Source organism: Macadamia integrifolia, chromosome 5 (assembly GCF_013358625.1).
Source record: "Macadamia integrifolia cultivar HAES 741 chromosome 5, SCU_Mint_v3, whole genome shotgun sequence".
Taxonomy (NCBI): Eukaryota; Viridiplantae; Streptophyta; class Magnoliopsida; order Proteales; family Proteaceae; genus Macadamia; species Macadamia integrifolia.
Window position 1 is genome coordinate 34,175,809 of NC_056561.1, and position 21,252 is coordinate 34,197,060.

General features: G+C 39.3%; 1 protein-coding gene across 2 annotated transcripts; it reads right to left on the bottom strand.

Moving 5' to 3' along the window:
- Nucleotides 1–1,303: 1,303 nt before the first annotated feature.
- On the bottom strand, nucleotides 1,304–12,149 carry LOC122079767 (serine/arginine-rich splicing factor RSZ21A-like). Of its 2 annotated transcripts, XR_006140531.1 has the most exons (7): nucleotides 11,989–12,149; nucleotides 11,720–11,828; nucleotides 7,714–7,802; nucleotides 3,084–3,312; nucleotides 2,588–2,713; nucleotides 1,984–2,233; nucleotides 1,304–1,810 (listed from the first exon to the last, which is right to left on the bottom strand). XR_006140531.1 is itself a non-coding variant. In XM_042646477.1 (6 exons), exons 2-6 carry the CDS (start codon nucleotides 11,806–11,808, stop codon nucleotides 2,209–2,211), a joined length of 558 nt encoding a protein of 185 aa, XP_042502411.1. In that variant the 5' UTR covers nucleotides 11,809–11,828; nucleotides 11,989–12,149; the 3' UTR covers nucleotides 1,967–2,208. The 2 variants fall into 2 exon arrangements, 1 of the variants encoding a protein (XP_042502411.1); XM_042646477.1 differs by lacking the exon at nucleotides 1,304–1,810 and having other exon boundaries at nucleotides 1,967–2,233.
- Between the last annotated feature and the right edge of the window lie 9,103 nt (nucleotides 12,150–21,252).

Below are 21,252 nucleotides of genomic sequence, written 5' to 3' on the forward strand. Positions count from 1 at the left end.
GATATTTCTTTTCTTTTTCCTTTTCACTGATCATGGCAAAAGCTTGATTGAGGTCAGGGATCGATTGAGCAATAGTCATGAGCTCATCATGAAGTCACTTATTCTTTTGATGAGATCTATATGAGTGTCAAGTGAGGTCCAAAGCATGATTCTGGAGTCTACCCCATTTAATAGTTTAGAGTGGCAACTTGAGTAGTAGCCACTTGAGGGGCACCAGTGATCTAAACTTGAACTTTGAGAGTTGTGATAAGATGCTGATCAGAAATTGGCATGTTGAAGTTAGAATACAGATTGAAGAATACTGTGCCAGCATTCAACGTTGTCTGAATTGTGGCAACTACCACATGTCGATACTGCCTGAAGCAAGAGAAGTGCAATTCAAGAGACAATTGGGAGGCCTTTGCGTCCATGAAAGGAAGCTCAAGAGTGAAGAGTTGTTTCTCTTTGGTTGCTGTGATCTGGTACTGATCAAATCTGGAGGCTTGAACATATTCTTTTAGTGGAGGAGACTTTCGCGGTTTCTCATTTGTGGAGTTATTTTACAATTTTGTGACCAATTGAGAAGTTTGGGGAAAAAATTATGTGAGGCATAAGTAGGGGGGCAGTAGGTGGGATTAATTAGTAATTCTTCTGAGAGATAATTTACTTCCCATTTTGGTGCGATCCGCCTATTGCCAGTCTGTCGATTGACACCCCTGATCATACCGGCCACTGGCCACAACCCTAAGACTTGATCAAGTCCAGTTAATGGGAATTCCGTCTGCAATTTCTGGTTCATGGTGGGAAGCTTTCGTCCTACCAAGACCTGTCTTCATGATTAGCTTCTTGTGAATAGTCCCTAGGTGGGCATCTCACCATGTTTGTGGTTTGGTAAATATCTTCACCTCTAAGTCACAATGATCGGAAGGGCATTCCAAAGTGGAATCCATGGTTCTTCAAACCAATTTCAATAGTAGAGCCTTGTTGTGGATTGACTAGGTGAGATGCCCAAACCTCCTACATTTTGGCATGGCAAACAGTTGACCAAGAGATTAAAGAGTCTCATTTCAGAATCAGTTTCACCTCACCAAAAAGAGCACCAGACCCTGTTAGGAAACAAAAAGCAGGAAAAGTGATAAGAAGACCATAAGCACAAAACAGCTTTAGTATTGTCCTGCCTGCTTGAGTAAGAAAGATTACCTTCCAATCAAGGAGTCTATTTGTACCCTACAAATAATGAGTAAATGATTTGTTTCTGGATCTCGGAAAAAACAAGTTTGTTCCCAGGATAAAGCAAGTTCATGGCCTAAAAGTTACTGAGACATGACTCAAAAAATACAATTAATTTCTTTCTCCACCATTACCTTGTTTCTTCAAATACCATTACATTCAGTTATAGTCACAGTAAAATTTTCAGACCCACCGAGGGAAAAAATGGCACCTAAGGGGCCAATAAACAACTTCACTGTGATTCATTAGCATAAATTTAGTTCAAAGACGGAAAAAAAAGGTCTAGCTGCAGAAGAATGCAAAAAAAATGTCACGTGAGAACATCTTCTGAGCATTTCCAGTTTCTACATGTGATCCAAGCTTGGTAAGCACACGGAGAGACACGGATGGTGTGCCACGTGCAGTGAGGACAACTTTTAAGTGACAAATGATGCCCTTTTAGCAGAACCTCAATTAGGTTATGTTGTAGAATGATGCACATCTAAAAAGTCACAACCAAGCTTCTGAGCGTTTGCAGTTTCTACAGGTGATTCAAGCTGGAAAAGCAAAAGGAGCAACAGGTAGAGGTGTGATGCGGACATGCAGAAAGATGCAGATTAACCTGTGTGAAGGTGGAATGTGACAAAAGGTGCTGTTTTAGCAAAACCACACCTCAAAACAAACACATACAGATCTGCATAAGAATTACCTCAACTCCAAACCACTCCACTGCAGAGAGCTGAAAAGATATAATATAAAATGTAATGACATGAAAATATGAAGTACGAAAGTAACCTCCCCAAATTTCAGTAAGCTGAAGAGTATGTCCATGCAAAAGCCGAGTCCAAACCACTCCCTTTGACATGTAGAAGCTCAAGTTAATCAAAGCCAAGTCCTAACAAATCCAATTGTCTTTCAGTGAACAGAAATAACAAGATTCTCTTTTTGTCGAACCATCCTATCAGGACTACTAAGATAGAGCATAATCTCATCAGATACACACGAGTCTGCATCAGGCCATCAGCTCCTGCTCCGGCGTTGGTCTCTGGCAACAGGACTATGACATCAGGATAGAATGGATTTAAATTGTAAATAAGAGAGAAAAAATTATTAATATATGATCAGGTATAATGGTTGCCTAAAAATGATAATAGTGTGGCCATCCAGACCATTCCAAACTAACCCTCTTCCGAGTAGCATTCTGATCCCTCATTATAAATTCACATTTGTTGGTCAAGCACACGCTAACCACCATTTTTTTTTTTTTGGCTTGGGGCGGGGTGGGGGAAAAGGGAAACTTACTAACATATTATCCTCAAAAGATAATACTTGGCTTTAGGTAATAAGTTTTAAAAAACAAGAAGAGATCTCAACTGTTCAAGAAAGAACAATGACATACCCATTAGCATAAGGTGAATCACGATGAGCATGGCGATACGGTGGTGGTGACCTGCTGTAGCTGCGGCCACGGCGAGGTGATATACTGTGACGTCGAGGAGATTTTCTACCACGAGGGCTGTAACTCCTTCAAAATTGAAGCATTTGGGGTGATTAAAAAAAAATCATTAAGTAAAATTCTCATGCACCATAAACATTCCAGTTCTTTTTTCCAGTTGGTAAAACTATTACAACACCAGGACAATTAGACCAGTAGCACAGCACATGGAAGAAGGGCACCTTCTCCCATCAACCAGTAAGAGAAGACTCATCCACTCACCCCCCCCCAACCCAAAAAAAAGGAGAAAGAGAGAGAGAGAGAGAGAGAGAGAGAGACATAAAACTTGCAATATGGCCAGAGAGTAGTGTAACCCTCGGTTTCAATGAATGTAAATGAAGGTCTTTTTTAACGTGCAAATCAGAGATGCATGAAACACAATGGAGAAAATTAAACATACCGACGACCATAACTCGGGCTCCTACGATGTCGAGGACTGGGGCTTCGACGCCGTCCACTTCCCATGCCACGTGAACCAATCCGCAAGCGACATTCCCGAGCAAAATGACCAGGTTCACCACACTCATAGCACTTCAGGTCCTCACCACCGCCACGTCCACGTCCACCACCACGACCTCCACCACTACCCTTAGAATTATGGGAAAGTTCCACACGCCATCCATTCTTTCCTGTTTAATCCAAGTAAAAATAACTAAATGGCATTGATCATGAGAAATGTAACACAGGACATTATGTAACAAGTTATCAAACATATGATACTTCTCTGAAGCCAATGCACATACAGTCATGCTGTGATACAAGAAGAAGCTTAGAATTTTGAGCAAAATCCGTATACAACAGAAGCAGCAAAGTATCAAAACAATCAACAAATCTAGCTGTACTGGCATACATTCAAGCAGGTTCAAAAACCAAGAGTCTAAATTCATAGCAATGGTTGAGAAAAGTTGAGTAGTTCTGTAAGCAAGAGAGTGCAGCAGGTGCACATAAACTTGGTTCTCTGAGAAACCAATCAAGTAGGAGAGTGCCAACCAACAACAATTGCAGAGTAACAATACATTTCAAAATCGCATCTACGATGAATATGCATCCAATGTCGATAAAATCCCTACACAACCATTGGTGATGAATATTCAGCACTTATGAATCTGTAAATCGAATGTAAGTTAAGTATCTTGGACTAAATATATAAAACTCACCAGCTTTATGCTGTGGATGCATCAAGTGCTTCTTCCATCGGTCATCAATGATTAATGTAGGCCTTCCCACCTCTAGGTATTGTTACTTTTACCTTCTCCTTTATTTTTGTTATTTTTTTTATTTTTTGTGATGAATAAATAATTCATTTACCAAGGAGAAGAATATACAAGGGAAAAAATAAAAGAAGGGGGGGACCAAAGCAGAGCAATCCCTCGAGGGGATACAAGGAGGGCCTAAGCCCAACTACATAAGGGAAACGTCAGTGGGGCGGGGGGATAGTAGTAGAAGGGAGGTCCCATGAGACAATAATAAGCCTGTTCCTTGGGGAGTCACGAACCAAACGATGATGAAGACAGCTGAACTTGGAGCGACCAACAAGGAGTAGTACAGGAATATTCACCTATTGTCCATCGACTACGCCTTTCGGCCTGATCTTAGGCCCTGACTCACCCTCCATGGACGAACCTTGCGGAGGAACCCTTAGGTTTTCGGGGCATTGGATTATCACCAATGTTTGCGTTACTCAAGCCAATATTGAAGGAACGAGAGTTGAAAGTCCATCTACGAAGATTTCGATCCATCCAAAGATGGTTGATGATGGCACAAAAGAAGAGCTTTCCAACTGTCACAGATGCTAGAGCCGTTGAATGTCATGTTAACCCAAATCCATTCCCCGACAAGGGGGAAAATAGGCCGATGAGAGGGCCAGCAGTAATTAAGGACCCTCTTCCAAATAAAAGTAGAGAAGGGGCAGGAAAAGAAAAGATGGTCAACATCTTCAGTGCCATTCCAACACAAACAGTAGGAGGGGACTTGGATGTGCCGGAAGTTGAGGAAGGACTACGTAGGGAGGCAGTAGAAGAGGGCCCGCCATGCTGTAAACCTTTGCCTTTATTAGCTCCATGGCAAACACAAGTATGCAAGGTAGGCAACTTCTTTGAGTCTACCATCCTCATGAGTCAGAATCCTTACCACTAGCTCCAATATTAGGACCTTCCTTAATTCCTACCAGAACTAGTCACTAAAGAAGGTGGCCTGGGCTGCCCTATCAACTACATTTCATTTAAGCATGAGGTCAATGCAATGGGGTGCACATGGTGTCCAGAATAGGTGGATCCACTGGCTTTTCCTATTCATCAATCCTTCCCCTACCTTTTTTAAGTTACTCATGTTGTCCATCACTACTTGGACAACGTTCTCTAGCCCTACCTCTTGCACAGCTTCCTTCAGCAACTTATATATAAATTTCATCCTTTTTCACCTTGGATGCATCCATTCACTTTAGGAAGATAGTCTTACCATCACAATACACCATGAAGTTGTTGGATTGTCTAATGGGTCAAATCCAACCATCACACATCACAATAACGCCATAGCATTCACATGCCCCCCCTTAATCCTTCAATGTACTCATCCAGCTCCTTTTACTGGGGCAAATAAACATTCATCAATTCCCATGGAGTGGGCTCCTTAACTCCAGGGCTAGCCCTCTCCATAGTGTCAAACATGATCTGGTAATATGTCCACTGAGCACAATTAGTTGGGATGCTATTATAGAATAAGAACTTGGACACTACATCACTAAGTTCCTCTCTCCAACCACCCCAAACTTGCTTTATGGTTCTTTGTCTAGTATCTTGTTGCCAATATAGGACATAGGAGAGGATCATGTTGAAGAGGTTTCAAGCGAAGATGGTCAGCTCCAGATCCATATTTGCCAGTGAGGAGTGGTTTTGTTAAAGGGAGTCGGATTTGCCACGCGGTAAGGCAACACAAGCCACCATCTCCAGTGACCAGTTCCAATAGGACTTGAAGGTCCTTATATCCTGAGGATGGTAGACTTAGAGAAGAAGCCTACTTTGCCATACTTGTATGTTGCCATGGAGCCAATGAAATTATGAAAGAGAAGGTGAGAGCAATGATACCTAGAGGTGGGAAGGCCTACATGAAAATCATCGAGGACCAACGAAAGAAGCATCTGATTCATCCACTGCATAAAGCTAGTGAGTTTTACATGTTTAGTCCAAGATACTTAATTTACATTCAATTACATATTCATAAGCATTGACAAGTTATTTATGAAATTTTCAACATACTATATCAATCTTAGGTATCACTACAACCATCACCTAGGGATGGATGATTCACTGCTAAAAGTAGTTGAAAATGTGGTGGCGAAGTTGACGCTTAAAGCAAATCTATAGGCAAAATGCAACAATAAAGTGAGACTTGGTAGTCACTTATTTATAAGGAATTAACTACCTCTATTGTGTACTAATGCAAGGCATGTTTGAAATGAGCATAGATGAAGAACTTCAAGGATGCTACTAAGGAGTTTTGATAGTGCAGCTAGAGTAGCTGCAAAAGAATCTACAACCCCTGGTAGGTCCACTGCATAATTTTATCTCCATTTAATTCATATACCTATAAATAATCCTAATATTCTAAATTTTTATGTAGGCGAATGGCGGGTCCTCTATGGGAATACAGTCCTCCGAACGTTGTCGTGAACGAATCCAAATAAGACCTTAACTAAACTATGAGATAATGGAAAGAAAGGGGTCGAACCCACAGAGAACTGGAAGGCTAAATTTACTAAAATTGATGTGAATGTTGTTTGGAAAATCAAAATTGTAAAATATAAATTAAAACTAAGTAAAAGCTAATTCACAAAGATGTGAATTAATGAGAAGAAGTTATCCTTAGGTTTTGAATCCATTTTGTCTATTGTCAAGTTAGCTATTGAGTCTTATTTATCTTGTTTGGGGTTATACATTGTGGGGTTTAGCTTCTTGTAATCTACTCCTGCATTAACATGCATCTTCAATTGCCTTGAAGATATTCTACATGAGTATTCTTAGGATCCAAAACGATATAAACTCAACTGGCCAATGAGATAACATTCCAACAACGCTTTTCAATCCACAAGCATGAAACAATAGGATGCCAAGTCAAAGCAACTGTGTAATGCCACTTTTCTTGGCACTTGTTCTCCAAGTGCAATTGTGAAGATCAACGCAACGACTCAACATTTGTATCCAAATGAGCAGAAATCCACAGCCAACAACTCCAAGCACACAACACATTATCTCCCCCCCCCCCCCCAACCCAAAAAAAAAAAGATCCACCTGACAACCTCTCCACCCACCATACTCCCAACAAACTCAATAATGGTTTACCTTTCATATTTTAGATAGAAGAACTAAAATGAGAAAAAAAAAAGAAGAAGAAGAAGAAGAAGAAGAGCCATATTAATTAGAGATAGATAGGAAAACAGCTGACGAAATCATGGAAGCAGGCAAAACAAATGAACTCTTTATCCCTCTCGACAGTAACAGTATTTTCAAGACTCAAGTAAATCTTAAGAATCGACACAAGCAATCCATAGAATCAGCCCATTGTCCTAATAGCTACTGGTGCTAAGGCACCAAACAAAATGCTGTTTAGCAGAAATTCTGATCCACCTGCAGATAACAAGAATATCTAAATAAATAAAATATAATGAAGGGGACAAGGCATTATCTGCATAGATATAATCATGCAGAAATCTTCAGGTTCTGGTAGCACCATAAGAGAGAGTTGTACAAGTCCGAGCAATACTGAGAACCACTAACTAGATGTTATTCCACAGAAAAAAGAAAAGCTAAGTCTAGAAAAAACAGTTGGCATGAGCACAAACACCAGACCTGGATATAATTCCATTTCTGAAACAATAATAACAGTATATGTACCATCAGAAACATTAATAAACAAGTCAAAGAATGACGTCATATGCCGCAAGTTAATTAGAAAGTAACCACACCTTAGGGAAGGAGATGGAAAACATAAGTAAGCAGCCAAAAAATAAGTAAAGGAAAAAGATTCATACTTACCATCTAATGCACGGATTGCATCTAGAGCATCTCTACGATCATCGAACTCAACAAATGCATAACCTGGTGGCTTCCGAGCTACCCAGACACTGCAAATTCGCACTACAATCTTGTTAGATAAGAAACTAATCACTAAAATAGCCTTTGAAGTAGGAGTGAAGTAAGGGAGTTCAACTTCTGAAGTCCAGACTGCCCGATTCGGCTTCAATTTTTAAGAGGTTTGGGCTTTGTTTTCATTAAAATAGATTCCATATATGATTACATGGGTCCTAAGGTGTCTATTTATGGGTTTTTATTTTTTAATGGACCAATGTATAAGCCCAAATATGAGGATCATGTGTCAAGTACGATAATAGGATAATCAATTGGACTTAAAGTCCTATTACTATTAACCTTAGGGCCCGTTTGATAACGTTTCTTCCGTTTCTATTTCAAGAAACGGCAGAAACATAAATTTCCATTTCTAGAAACAGAAACGGAATTGAAGGTGTTTGATAAGTCATGTTTTTAGAAGTCGATAATAACCAGTGAATAAATGGCCACAAGTCGTTTCCAGAAAAGGCAAAACAAGTCAACTGGGTCGTTTCTTGAACCATAAATAAGTAGAAATTTCTATTTCTTTCTGAAAATAAATGAAACGAAACTGTCTTATCAAACGCTTTTTGCTCTGTTTCTGCTGTTTCTGGAAACAGAAACGGCAGAAACGCGTTTCTTGAAACGTTATCAAACGAGCCCATAGTTTGAGTGTTTAGCAAGCAAGTGGTTTACATTTAGAGTTTGATGAGGAGTTTTGAGTCATGAATTGATTAGGAATTTAGGTGGTCAGCTAAATCTATAAATGTCTGTCCAGCTTCTTTGTAAAGCCTTTTTTCTGATTAATGGAATTATGGATTACTTTGAGGCAAGATCAATAGGTGTCTGGTGAGTAGCAAGTGGTGTGTCGTGTGTGCATGCATGGTATTTTTCCCAGGTTCGGCTGGTGATTCTATTGTTGTTTGCTTCTTAGAAACAGGTCAGAGTGATTTGACTTCTCACAATTTGAAATCTTTTTTAGATCTATGATATTATAGTCTATGTTCATGTATGATAGATTAGAATCACTGTGTTGAAAGTCCCCGGTGACCAACCATTGCCCCTGGATGCGTTTAGACATTTCCTTTAGCTGCTCCCAAAGACATCTCCTCTCAGATGTCAGGTTTTAGGCCTTTTATCTCGTCCAAGCCAGAAAACAATGCATGCAAGAACTCATTCATATCAACTAAGATTAGCATGAAATTTTAGGAAATACTTCTTTTCCATTCGGAAAATTCGACTCCAAAGTTTGAAGCTGAATAGAGTTGGGATTTGGGAGATCTTAACCTAACTTCAGCACTGGTACTGTAGATTCCGCCCACATCAGTTTCAGAAATTGGGCAACTTTTAGGAAATATTTCTTTTCCATTGGGCAACTTTGACTGCAAAGTTTGAAGCTGAATAGAGTTTGGATTTGGGAGATCTTAACCTAACTTCAGCACTGGTACTGTAGATTCCGCCCACATCAGTTTCAGAAATTTATTACTACTTTTATGATCGATCTTTTGGCCTATTATTGAATTCAAGAATTCTAGTTGTTAGATATTGACTTCAAAATTTAAGCTTGATTGTATTACTGATGAATGTGCTGGTTTCCAGCCTAAGGGAGCTAGGTTTGAAATTCTGCAATCCTGGAAATCATTAACAGGACATATAAACTGCATATCTCTTAACTGTTTATATTACAAATAGCCAAACCAGTTCAACTTCTTTCCCAAACAACCCCCATGAAGAAATTCTGTTTGTTTCTGGGTTTAACTGTTTTAAGTGATAGTTTCTGCAAGTTCCTCTTTCTTCTTTCCTTACAAGCAGAACTAGGAGTTTCCATCCCTAGTCTCTGCAATATCAACAAATAGAAAAATATCCACATCTATTTCATGTATCTTCTTAATTAAAATCTTAGCGAAAATTTCATAATTTTCTGTATATCATATTGTAATCAAGTCAAATCCCATAATAAACATTAATATAGTAGGTTTCTTCAATAGTTCATGACTTCGTGTAATAATAACATAGACATCCACAAACATTGAAATCATTGTTTTAAACAAAATGAGGCAATGACAATAACCATCTCACTATGAAGCAATGCTTAATTAATAACAAGAATAATATAGCAGGTAACCATGAAAATTCAAAGCAACTTAAGATTAATATTCTTCAAGCATCAGAAGTGTTCAGTGTTCTCTAAACTTTTTTCTTCAATGGAAGTGAGTGGGGCTGGGAGGTTCTTAAATTTGGGTGCTGAGCTTTTGTTCCTCCCAACACTATGTGCTGAGCTTTTGTTCCACCACCTGATGTAGATCGATGGTGGTTGAGAGAAATAAACAATAATGTGCCCAATTCATCCCCCCCCCCAACCCCAAAAAAAAATCCACCCAGCATATTTGGGAGATTTTCTTCAGATTTTGTGGGCCCATGCCACCTTGAATCAGATGCTGCCAAGAAGCCATACTACGTGGGGATTATTCTAGAAGGCTTGACTATGATTGAGAATAGTATCTTGAAGAAGGTTTTATCAAGTGACTATTTTGTTTACTTTCTATTTTTAGTTCTTTATTCAATGACAAGTTAGATTTTAGTTTGTGTTTTTTAGTATACTTTGTTTCAGAAGGCTTGATTAAATAAAGCCTTATTAGTTTCTATTTTAAGGGCTGTTCTAGCCTATTGTTGTCTACTGTTGGTCTATTTTAATATTAGGGAGTAGGTTAGCTGTGACCATCTTTACATTAAACCTTGCTAAGGCTGCAAATTAGGCCAGATTTTGGCTCAACATCGAGAACCAAAATGATCGGAGCTCAGGCTCAATCCAGTTCAAATTTTATCCATACCCCAACCTATTCTAGGACAACTTGCACAGTGGCACCCTTACTTCCGCCTACCACTAAGTATTGATGTAACTACCTTCAAGTCAATCATATTAAAATACAAATAATACCATTTACATTATTTAAGGCCTGACCATAGGAGAAGAATGTTAACTTTCACACTATCGGCATACCCACTTCCAGAGCATATTTGACATTTTTCTTGCGTTAGACATCCACCTTTACATAGGCTAGATATTTGTCCTTCACCTGCTTACCAAAGAATCAACCCCAGCAAAAAAGTGTTGCGCTAGCATGCTCCTATACTGACGAATCATGCGTCATGCTCATCCATTGCTTGGTTGCTTGTTGGGCGCTAACAAACAGTAGTTTTCTTGCCTGATCTACGACCACCCTGCGGTCAAGCTGATCTACGACCACCCCTACTTTGGTTTCGCTCTGCTCGTGCGTGGCACTTCTTACTTGTGGAGCGGCATAAAAGAAAAAGAAGGAATGACTTTCTATATCCCCGGTGGAAATGTCCCCAGAAAAAGTCACAGGTCTCCCTGATATCTTTTCTGGTGAAAAGACTGAAAGTAGGAGCTCTCAGTTCTTTTAAGTCTTCAATCTGAACGTGAGTCCTTAATACACTTTGTGCAGAAGCTCCCTAAAACTACAATCCCAACCAAGCTGGGATATCTCAATGGATGGATACAGACTTTTTTTTTTTTTTTTTTTTGGGGGGGCGGGGGGCAATTAGACCTACGCAGGTAAATGGGAAATTGATCAATGTAATGAATGTAGTCAAATGAGCTTCAAAAAATGTTCAAGGTTTACTGCTGAACAACCATATAGAAACTTAAGATCTACTATCGTACCAAAATTCCTCTCCCTATATCATTCTATTTACTTCTTTCGTGATGAGAACTCTGCACGTTGTGAATTAGATAGACATACATCTAAGAAACCCATTAACTACTGAACCCGTGTTCCTCCCCAATCCAAGAAAAGATCTTCTTATTACATGATAATAAAGGAATAAATAATCAACCAAACCAGCAATAGTAACAAGTACTGCCGCCACTAGCCAAGAAGAAAGAAAAAAAATAAAAAATAAAAACTTTTACCTCCGAAGAACACCGTACGCTCGAAATTCATCTTCGAGCTCTCTTTCTGAAACTCGCGGATCCAAATTCCCAACGTAAAGTCGAGACATTATCGTAGAGCGATTACAACCTACAGATCAGATTAGAGTTAATTGCAGGAGATGAAAAATATGGACACGATACTGAATATAGCAAGGAACCCTTAAAAAAAAAAAAAACTAGGGTTTTTCTTTTCTCAAACAAGATATGCGAACTCGAACCTGCAAACAGAATGGCTTTTGTAAACTTACCCTGAAAAGAATCAACAATGGGTGGTGGTGCTCAGAAAATTCTAGCGAAACGGAGGAAACTACGGGTGAAGGATTTGAAGTTTGGAATTATGGAGCAACTCAAACTCGCAGAGCTCTTAAACCCTAAACGCAACGAAGATTAATTCCTTTATACGTCTCTACGTATAATAATGAGCGACCTTGTCCCGACCATAGTTAGTGAATTCGTGTATAATACACGGATTTTTGTCGTATCCGAAGGTTTCAATCATAAAATCATAATTTGGCTATCAATTCAAAAAATCCGTATTATACATGTATTCTATAAGTACATGTATTATACATATATAATATATTTGGTTGTCAAAACGTTACTTCTCCCTTTCCATAGGTTTCTCGATTTTGAGAAAAAAGGTGAATGACACGCATCTCCCTTTCTTATTTTATTGGCCCTAACCCCTCTTTTCATATTGTCTCTTCATTTCTCTTTTATTACCCTATCCTCTTTATTTAACTTTATTTCAAGTTTGTCTTAAATCTATTAATCAAATACCTTATGTGTCCACCCTCTTGTTTCTATCAATTAACTTATGAAATCTACTTAATTATAATTTTGTCATACAATCTAAAATCTGACCTTAATCACGAATCAACTGTTGGTTATTAAAAATGAATTATTGAATATTCTGAATGGATTTATAGATGATCTGATTTGGTTTTAGGATATGAATTCGTATCAGTAAGGGTTGTTGTGGATTTTCTTGTTTGATAAGATTAATATCAATAATGATATTTTAATTTGTTAAATGATTATCCACATGCTATTATTATTATTATTATTATTTTGACAAATATACGTTTTCACAAAAAAAAAAAAAAAACAAACAAACAAACAAACAAATATATGCTATTGTTTACTATGATAGAAAGTGGTTGATGGATCACCTATCAACATTAGCCAAATAGACATAATTAAATTTAATTATATTATATATAAAAAAAAATGATGAGAAATGATCCCCAATTGGAAAGCTAGATTGGATATAGGTGTTCATGAGAGCATGAGATATTAGAATTTAGTTGTAAACAACCAGTTTTAGTTCATTATTAATACCAAAATAAATCTGTATTTTTGCTCTCGGATTTTTACATAACAATTGTATTAAACATGTACCATATAATCTCGGATCTCTCTCTCATATTCATGGATTAAGGTATCGGTATCTGATCATTCATGATCAATAATGATACATATCATTAGAATTGATAAAAAAAGGTGGTCTTTTTTAAAATTTCGGCCAATTTGGACGGGCATAATCTTATACGTATCATTATTATATTGATGGTGATCGATACCATGAACTAAAACCCAAAGAGGGAAAAAAAAAGTCTCAAATATAATGACATGCTCCATTCATACCCTATCGTATGACCTTCCCCAATTCAAGTGTCAGATCCTAGCTATGATTGAATAGTTATCCCTTTACCATATGTGAAAAGAAATGGTATCCTTAATGCCCTGTTTGTTTGACGGAAAATAGTGGGATGGGAATAAAGGTTTGTTTTGTTTTTTTTTTTTTTTTGTCTAACGACGGTTATCTAGGCCTTTGATCTGGCTAATCTCACGGGTGCATACTAACCCCATAACTGTATAGATCAGGTCATATTGAGGTTGAATGAAAATCATTCAACTTTTACCAACAAACAGTGAAGAGCACTAAACCACCCTGTGTGAGTGGCCCCAATGAGGTAAAGAAGAGTCGAAGTGAGAAACACACGCTTCTTGAGGTAAAGATCCCTTACCAACTCGACTATCCCCTTGGGGTTGGGAATAGAGGGGTAGAATGATTGAACATCATCAAATTCCAAAAAAAAAAAAAAAAAAAAGCATTTAGCTGCATGGGGTGGAAAATTAGGCTGAAAACCATCCATGAATTAAGAAAAGCCCTGTCTACATCGCAAGTTATTTAACCCACTCAACCCTTTTCCACAAGTCCATCATTTTAATGGCGGAGAAAGGTTTATCCTTTGGGCTTTGGTAACAAGATATTCTAAAATTAATGATATGGTGTCCTTTGTCTCTTGATTTTGCAGGTAGATTACATTCTTGGAATAACCTAGGGGTGTCAATTGGTTGGGTTGGGCCAGTTTCGATCGGGCCTGATCGGGTCTGACTGTGTGAAATCCTTGCACTGTGAATGCCCGTTTACTTAAACGACCCTAGGTTTGGAGGGCATGGTCCAGTTCGTAATCGAGTCGATCAGTGTCGGGCTTTAATCGGGCTACTTTAAACGGGCCTTAAACGGGCTATGAACCTATTTAATTCTAAACGGGCCTACCCTGAAATCATTTTTTAAGCGGATTAAACTATTTGCTTTAAAACTAATGGAGGATAACATTCACAATTATGGAACCATATCCAATGGAATCATGTATTTAAAATGTAATATAATTTACAATAATTACACTCTTTTTAACAACTGAATGATCCAAGAACATTACAAACCTGAAATTGGATTTTTTATTCACTAGTATACATAATACAATGAAAGAAAAAGCCTACTTTGGACAGCTGTCTTTCCCTTCAATTATTACACTACTTTGAGAGTTGTTTGATTATGTTAGTTTCTTATAGATATTATGCACATTATTTGTGCTTAATCTTATTATTTCAATGAAAACCAAACTGCTTGTCTATGCCAAATCTTATATTTTCTCTATATTGTCTTTCTTCACAGTGAAATCACAAAGGTCACCATATTTCTCATTAAAATCTCATATGTCCATTGTGTTGTAATCAGCTATTAGTTTAGTCTTACATATTCCTTACTCATATTTTGTGGTATTAGTGGGAGAATAGGTATTTACAATTTAAGCATTTTTCTAAAGGGGGTTGGGTCGATCGGGCTAATTGAGTCGGTTCTAACGGGCTACTTAAGTGAGTCAGGCTGGTCGAGCGCCCGATGGGCTACTACTCTACATTGTAAATGCCCATTTAATAAACGAGCCGGTTCATGTAGGGCCTTAATCGAGTCTGGCTGGGTCGGGCTCAGGATTGACACCCCTAGAATAACCCACAAGGGATGTCATCCATGGTAGGGTTTGGGGAGAAATTCCCCCAACGTGTTCACTGCATAGGATCTTCCCTATCAAGTCTCCAACAGAAGGCCAATCTTTACTAACAACTGGCTAGCGTAGTTGGTGAGCTATGGTATGCAAAAACCCATGCTCACCAGGAGGTCTGAAGTTTGAGCCTCCTAGATGTTACCTACTTCCCTCCCTATATAAAAAAAAAAAAGCCCTAACCCTTCGATTGCAAGTGTCACACCCCGTTCACACAGAACCGGACCATTGACCAGGTTAACTCCGATAAACTCAAACCTGCCAAGATCATCTGATACAGTACCCACCACAGCATACCCACATATAAGATAAGTGTTCAAAAGTTCAGTGGAAGACTTAGATTACTTGTAAATATCCCCAATATACTTGATACCCAAATTGTAGTATATAGATAAATACATGTGGGCCCACAGGCATGATATTTACACGAAAAGAATAACAATTTACGTATCAAGTACACAAAAAGGGAGATCATCAAAAGAATCAAAAAGTAAAATCTTGTACGGTACCGTTACTGTTGTCCCGTAGCACAGCCTTCGCACGTATAATCAGCGCCGTGCCCATACACCTCGGGGATCCACCAATCCTCATCGAAAAACTCGACAGTGGGGCCCGACCCCTTGATCTTCAGGCTGGTGACTTGTAAAATCATCTAAAAGAGGTGCGCACGTGGGATGAGCTCACTAGCTCAGTAAGTGAAAAGGAGGACCACACAACAATCACATCTATATGCACTATATGCTATGCAATTCATTTTAAATATTATCCACCTAAACAACATTACTAAGTCTTTGGTTATGTGCTACTACAACCACAGTGCCCGTATGTCCCAGGTATGAGCCGCAAACTCCATCCCACGATACGTTCATAGGGTTATCGGAGAAGGCCCACCATGAGTACTCGAAAAAGTAAAGCATGCCGACCATCGGTTCTCAACATAAAAGTAAATGACAAAAAGTAAAGGTGCTGACTCCAGTAATTTAAAAGTAGTACAATTGGCCCTCTTGAATATACCACTAAGGTTACCAACTGTCCTAATAGACCAGCCGGGCGTATGTCTAACCGCCACAGTGACCTGACAACCGCGACCATTGCTTCCCCCCAAGTGATAACCCAACACCTCAATCCCTATTGGGAAGGGTCATAGCACGGGGAAATGATAATCCTAAATCGCATGCTCCTATATGACAGTACGATTGCATAGTGCCACCGCGTCCCATTCCATGGGCCACCAATGCATTCGTTTCTAATCCTAACTTCTCCAATTTGGGGTTTTCTTTTATCTCTAACATTTTCTCCCCAACTAACAACTCAAATGAGATTTTTTATCCTTGATTTGCACTACAATGTTGGAAAGATCATGGAAACTTGCATATGCTTGCAATCCCATCTCTTTCCCATGAAAATTCATCTATTTTCTATGAAAATCCATCTATTTTGTAGTGGGTTTCTTGCAAAAAAAAAATTGGGTTTCTATGATTCTCTTCACATCATTCCATACTTGTGAATAACTTTGAATCATTTACCATTAATTGTTGGTGCAATGATGTTTGTCTTACACTTTGAATCCATACTTGTGAACGACTTTGAATCTCTCTCATTTCTTGCACCTCAATGTCATAAAAGAAAATTTCTTTGCATATTCTTGATTGTATAATGATAGGCATTATTATCATTGACATGTAAGCTTCAAGTTCTACATCATTATGAGATTTTGGATTGAACTTGCACATTAAATTTGGGGTTTCCCATCATTTGACGCCAATTACCCCACTTGAGGAAATTCTCATGAGGCTTTCCATCACTTCTCACTTGCTATGCTTTATACTCCTTTGTTACTTTTCTATTTTACAACATGCTAGTGGATGTTATGTTTTGGGGGTTTCCTCCCATTCATTTATCCATGGCTTAACCACCCCTCTTTTATATAATGATCCACATTATGTATTTAGGTGCATTTACATGTACTTGCTCACCCACCTATTTGCTTCATTTGTTATGCAACATCCTTACTTATCATTATTCCTTCTCTTTTCTTACTAAGATGTCTTCTCGCAAGGGCAAGAAACACGCATCCTCTTCCAATCGACGTAGGGCCACAACTTCAAAACGGAAAAGTGTAAGGACTAGTTCCCCAGCCCTTCGCACAAGGCAACAAGGACATGCCCCCATCGATCCTTTAGACTATTATGAGGGACTCTTCTGGAGTTTGAGGGAGGAAACTAATTGGCAGACCTTTCTAAAGAGGTCTGTGATGATGGAGAAAATCGTGGTAACTCGTGATTTCAACAAGATTCAACTTCAAGAGAGATTTACTGCACTGGGTTGCAGTCCATCCTTAACATTGACCATCCATGCTATGAACACTTGGTTCGAAGATTCTACTGTGATTTGGAGGTCTCTTGCCCATATGGGGAGTACTCAATCACCAGCATGGTGAAGGGAGTGAACATTCGTTTGACTGTGGACACTCTTGCTAGTATTTTAGATATTTCATCAGTTGGGCATCAATTCTACATTCCCCCAAAGAGTAAGCCCGTGGGCCCATCCTTAAGTTCGGAGATGCAGGACCACATTTACGAGACCATTTGTGGCAGTAAGGTGCGTCTGAATTCTGAGACGACATTTTACCCGGAGGCTCGTGTATTTGCTCGCTTGGTTCAGTTTAATTTACTCACTAGAGGAGGTCACAAGAACCAAGTAGGCTTCATAGTAGCCTACATAGCCTTCTGCATCTACAAGGCCTTTGAGGGAGGTGCCGAGCATTTATGCTTGCCCTACGTTATACTTAAGACTATGGAGCATCATGCCACACATCCTGAGGATGGAGGTTTCCCATATTTTAGGACCGTTACTAGAATCTTTGAGTTCTTTGGGGTGGATTTGAGTGGTGAGGAGGGAAAGACTCCCGCAGACAAATTTAATAGGGGAAACCTATGCAGGATGGGTCTCCAAGCTCTTATGGATGTATCTCAAAGAGCAGGAGCTCAAGGAGGCAGGGACAGGGGAAATATCCACAGGGAGGATGTCCCCATGGAGGAGGAGGAAATTAGTGAGGAGGATGAGGATTATGTTCCTCAATTCGAGGAGGAGGACTTTTTGGACGAGGATATCCTCGAGGAGGAGCCTCTTGATTCGAGAGATGTTGATCCTAACTTTGCTAGGGCTGTAGACCCACAACATAGGGCCCCACCACCTGAGAGTGGTGCATTTGACTTTGAGAGTATGATGACTAGTATGAGGGCCTTGAAAGATGGGCAAGATCAGCTTCTGAGAAGACTAGATGAGAGCGCTACTAGAGAGGATAATATCTTAGAAACGCAGGCTACATTAGAGAATTCCTTCCTAAGATTGAGTGAGGATTTGGACACAACGGCCAACACTATTTCAACGGATTTTACCTGACTTTGGAGGGATGTGCAACTAGTGAATTCAAGGTTTGATTACTACGACCGTCGGCTTAATGTTAGATCGAGGCCTAGGAGGGATGGAGTAGTAGAGCTAGACGATGACGAGGGTCTTTGAGGACTTAGCTTGCCTGTCTTAATCAGCTTTTTATTTGTCTCTATGTTGTTTGTGTGTTTGTGGTGGATTATATATATATTTTTACTTTTCTTTGTAATTTGGACTTGCTAGTATGGTGTTCTGACGTTGTTGGTGACCATTAGCTAGTTTTGTATGCTTGTTAAGCTTATTGTGATTTGATTGTAACAACGTTAGTTAGCCTTTGTTGATTATACTTATTCATATATGTATGCTGTCTATCAGGTGCTTCTATTTGAAGATTTGGAAAATCTTGTTTTAGCGTTGTTATGCTGCTGAAATTTTGTCAAATCCACACTCGATGGGTTATGAAATCAGATAACTAATCTTTTATTTATTCCAAACAAACTTTCTCTTATGCATGCCATGAAATGCAATAAATGAATGCAACCATGTTTTTTTTTCTTTGTCTTTTAATTCCTTAAAGTTTTTATATTTACCCACCCCATTTTGTATTATAGATTCTACGGGGTCTAAATGGTATGCTGTGAGTGGATAGAGCATCTCGCGCTCTGATACCACTATTGTCACACCCCGTTCACATAGAACCAGATCGGTGATCGGGTTAACTCCGGTTAACCCAAACCTGCCAAGATCATCTGATACAGTACCCACCACAGCATACCCACATCTAAGATAAGTGTTCAAAAGTTCAGTGGAAGACTTAGATTACTTGTAAATATCCCCAATATACTTGATACCCAAATTGTAGTATATAGATAAATACATGTGGACCCGCAGGCATGATATTTACACAAAAAGAATAACAATTTACGTATCAAGTACACAAAAAAGGAGATCATCAAAAGAATAAAAAAGTAAAATCCTGTATGGTGCCGTTACTGTGGTCCCGCAGCATAGCCCTCGCACGTACAATTAGTGTCGTGCCCATACACCTCGGGGACCCACCAATCCTCATCAGAAAACTCGATAGTGGGGCCCGACACTTGATCTTCAAGCTAGTGACCTGTAAAATCATCTAAAAGAGGTGTGCACGTAGGATGAGCTCACTAGTTCAGTAAGTGAAAAGAAGGACCACACAATAATCCATACAACAATTACATCCATTTGCACTATATGCTATGCAATTCATTTTAAATCTTATCCACCTAAACAACATTACTAAGTCTTTGGTTATGTGCTACTACAACCACAGTGCGCGTATGTCCCGGGTACGAGTCACGAACTCCATCCCGCGATATGCCCATAGGGTTGTCGGAGAAGACCCACCGTGAGTACTCGAAAAAGTAAAGCATGCCGACCACCGGCTCTCAACATAAAAGTAAATGACAGAAAGTAAAGGTGCTGACTCCAGTAATTTAAAAGCAGTACGATTGGCCCTCTTGAATATACCACTAAGGTTGCCGACTATCCTAATGGCCAGCCGGGCGTATGTCTAACTGCCACAGTGACCCGACAACCGTGACCACTGCTTCCCCCCAAGTGATAACCCAACACCTCAATCCCTGTTGGGAAGGGTCATAGCACAAGGAAATGATAATCCTAAACCGCATGCTCCTATATGACAATACGATTGTATAGTGCCACCGCGTCCCATTCCATAGGCCACCAATGCATTCGTTTTCAAGCCGACTACAACATCTAGTCTAAAATGCAACATACACCGTAATCCAACCATTCATCACATAAGCACATCAATCATTTAGCATTGAGAATATAAAACACAACACATATTATAATCATATGAGGATGACTAATCTACATATAATTTGCATGATGACATGACTAGTCTATATACAATTGAATGGTGCAAAACAAGCCTTAAAATAAAGTCAAACGTCTTCTCCCCACTTACTTGTTGTGTATAAGGACTCACGCCCAGTACGGGTGAGATCCGGTGCGAGAAACGTAAGTTTCTAGTGAACCTATCATTAGTGAATGGGATTAGCATTTCACCATCTTGGGGTCAAAAATAACAAGATTTGATGGTTAAATCATGTTTAAAACCATAAAAGAAGGTTATTCATCCGTTTGGGTCCATTCGGACACAAAAATCACATTGGGGACCCCACGGGTGAGCCGGACAACCCACCTGTCTTCGTCCACCTGTCTTCTCAGGTGGGTGGGCTGACCCGCCAGTCTTCTCAGGCGGGCGGGTTGGCCCACCGGTGTTCACCCATCGGTGGGAACTGAGGGGCCTGCCCTCTCAAGCAGGTATCCTCAGGTGGGCTGGTCGGCTCGCCAATCCTCACCCACTTGAGGGGGTGAAAAATTACCTTCTTCTTTGAAACTTTCCCTAACCTTGGGGAAACCAAATCGGGTTATTCCAATCACCTTTTTCACACATTTAAGGTCTTATAAGATGATTCTAACATAGATTTAAATTAGATTTAAGGATTGAAAAGCCATCTTACCTTTTTTGCTCAAGAACTCTTTCAAAACCCCAAAATCACTTATTAGCTCAATAAATCACCAATGCTTCTCAAACATTGTAAACACTTCTTCAAATCCTTCAAAATCAACACATAGACCATCTATTAAACCTTAAATTCATCATCGCAAGTGGGATTTACAAGATCTCAAGGAACTCTACCCAAATCAAGGGTTTCACTTGGGTTTGGTGAAAGTTTAAGAAACATAGCCTTTGCTCATCTCTAA

Coding starts and splice junctions, on each gene's coding strand:
- LOC122079767 (XM_042646477.1), bottom strand. CDS start 11,808: ATGTCTCGACTTTACGTTGGGAATTTGGATCCGCGAGTTTCAGAAAGA. Junction 2,714..3,083: donor AGCCCGAGTTATGGTCGTCG/GTATGTTTAATT, acceptor TCAATTTTGAAG/GAGTTACAGCCCTCGTGGTA. Junction 2,234..2,587: donor GATTCACCTTATGCTAATGG/GTATGTCATTGT, acceptor TCCTGTTGCCAG/AGACCAACGCCGGAGCAGGA.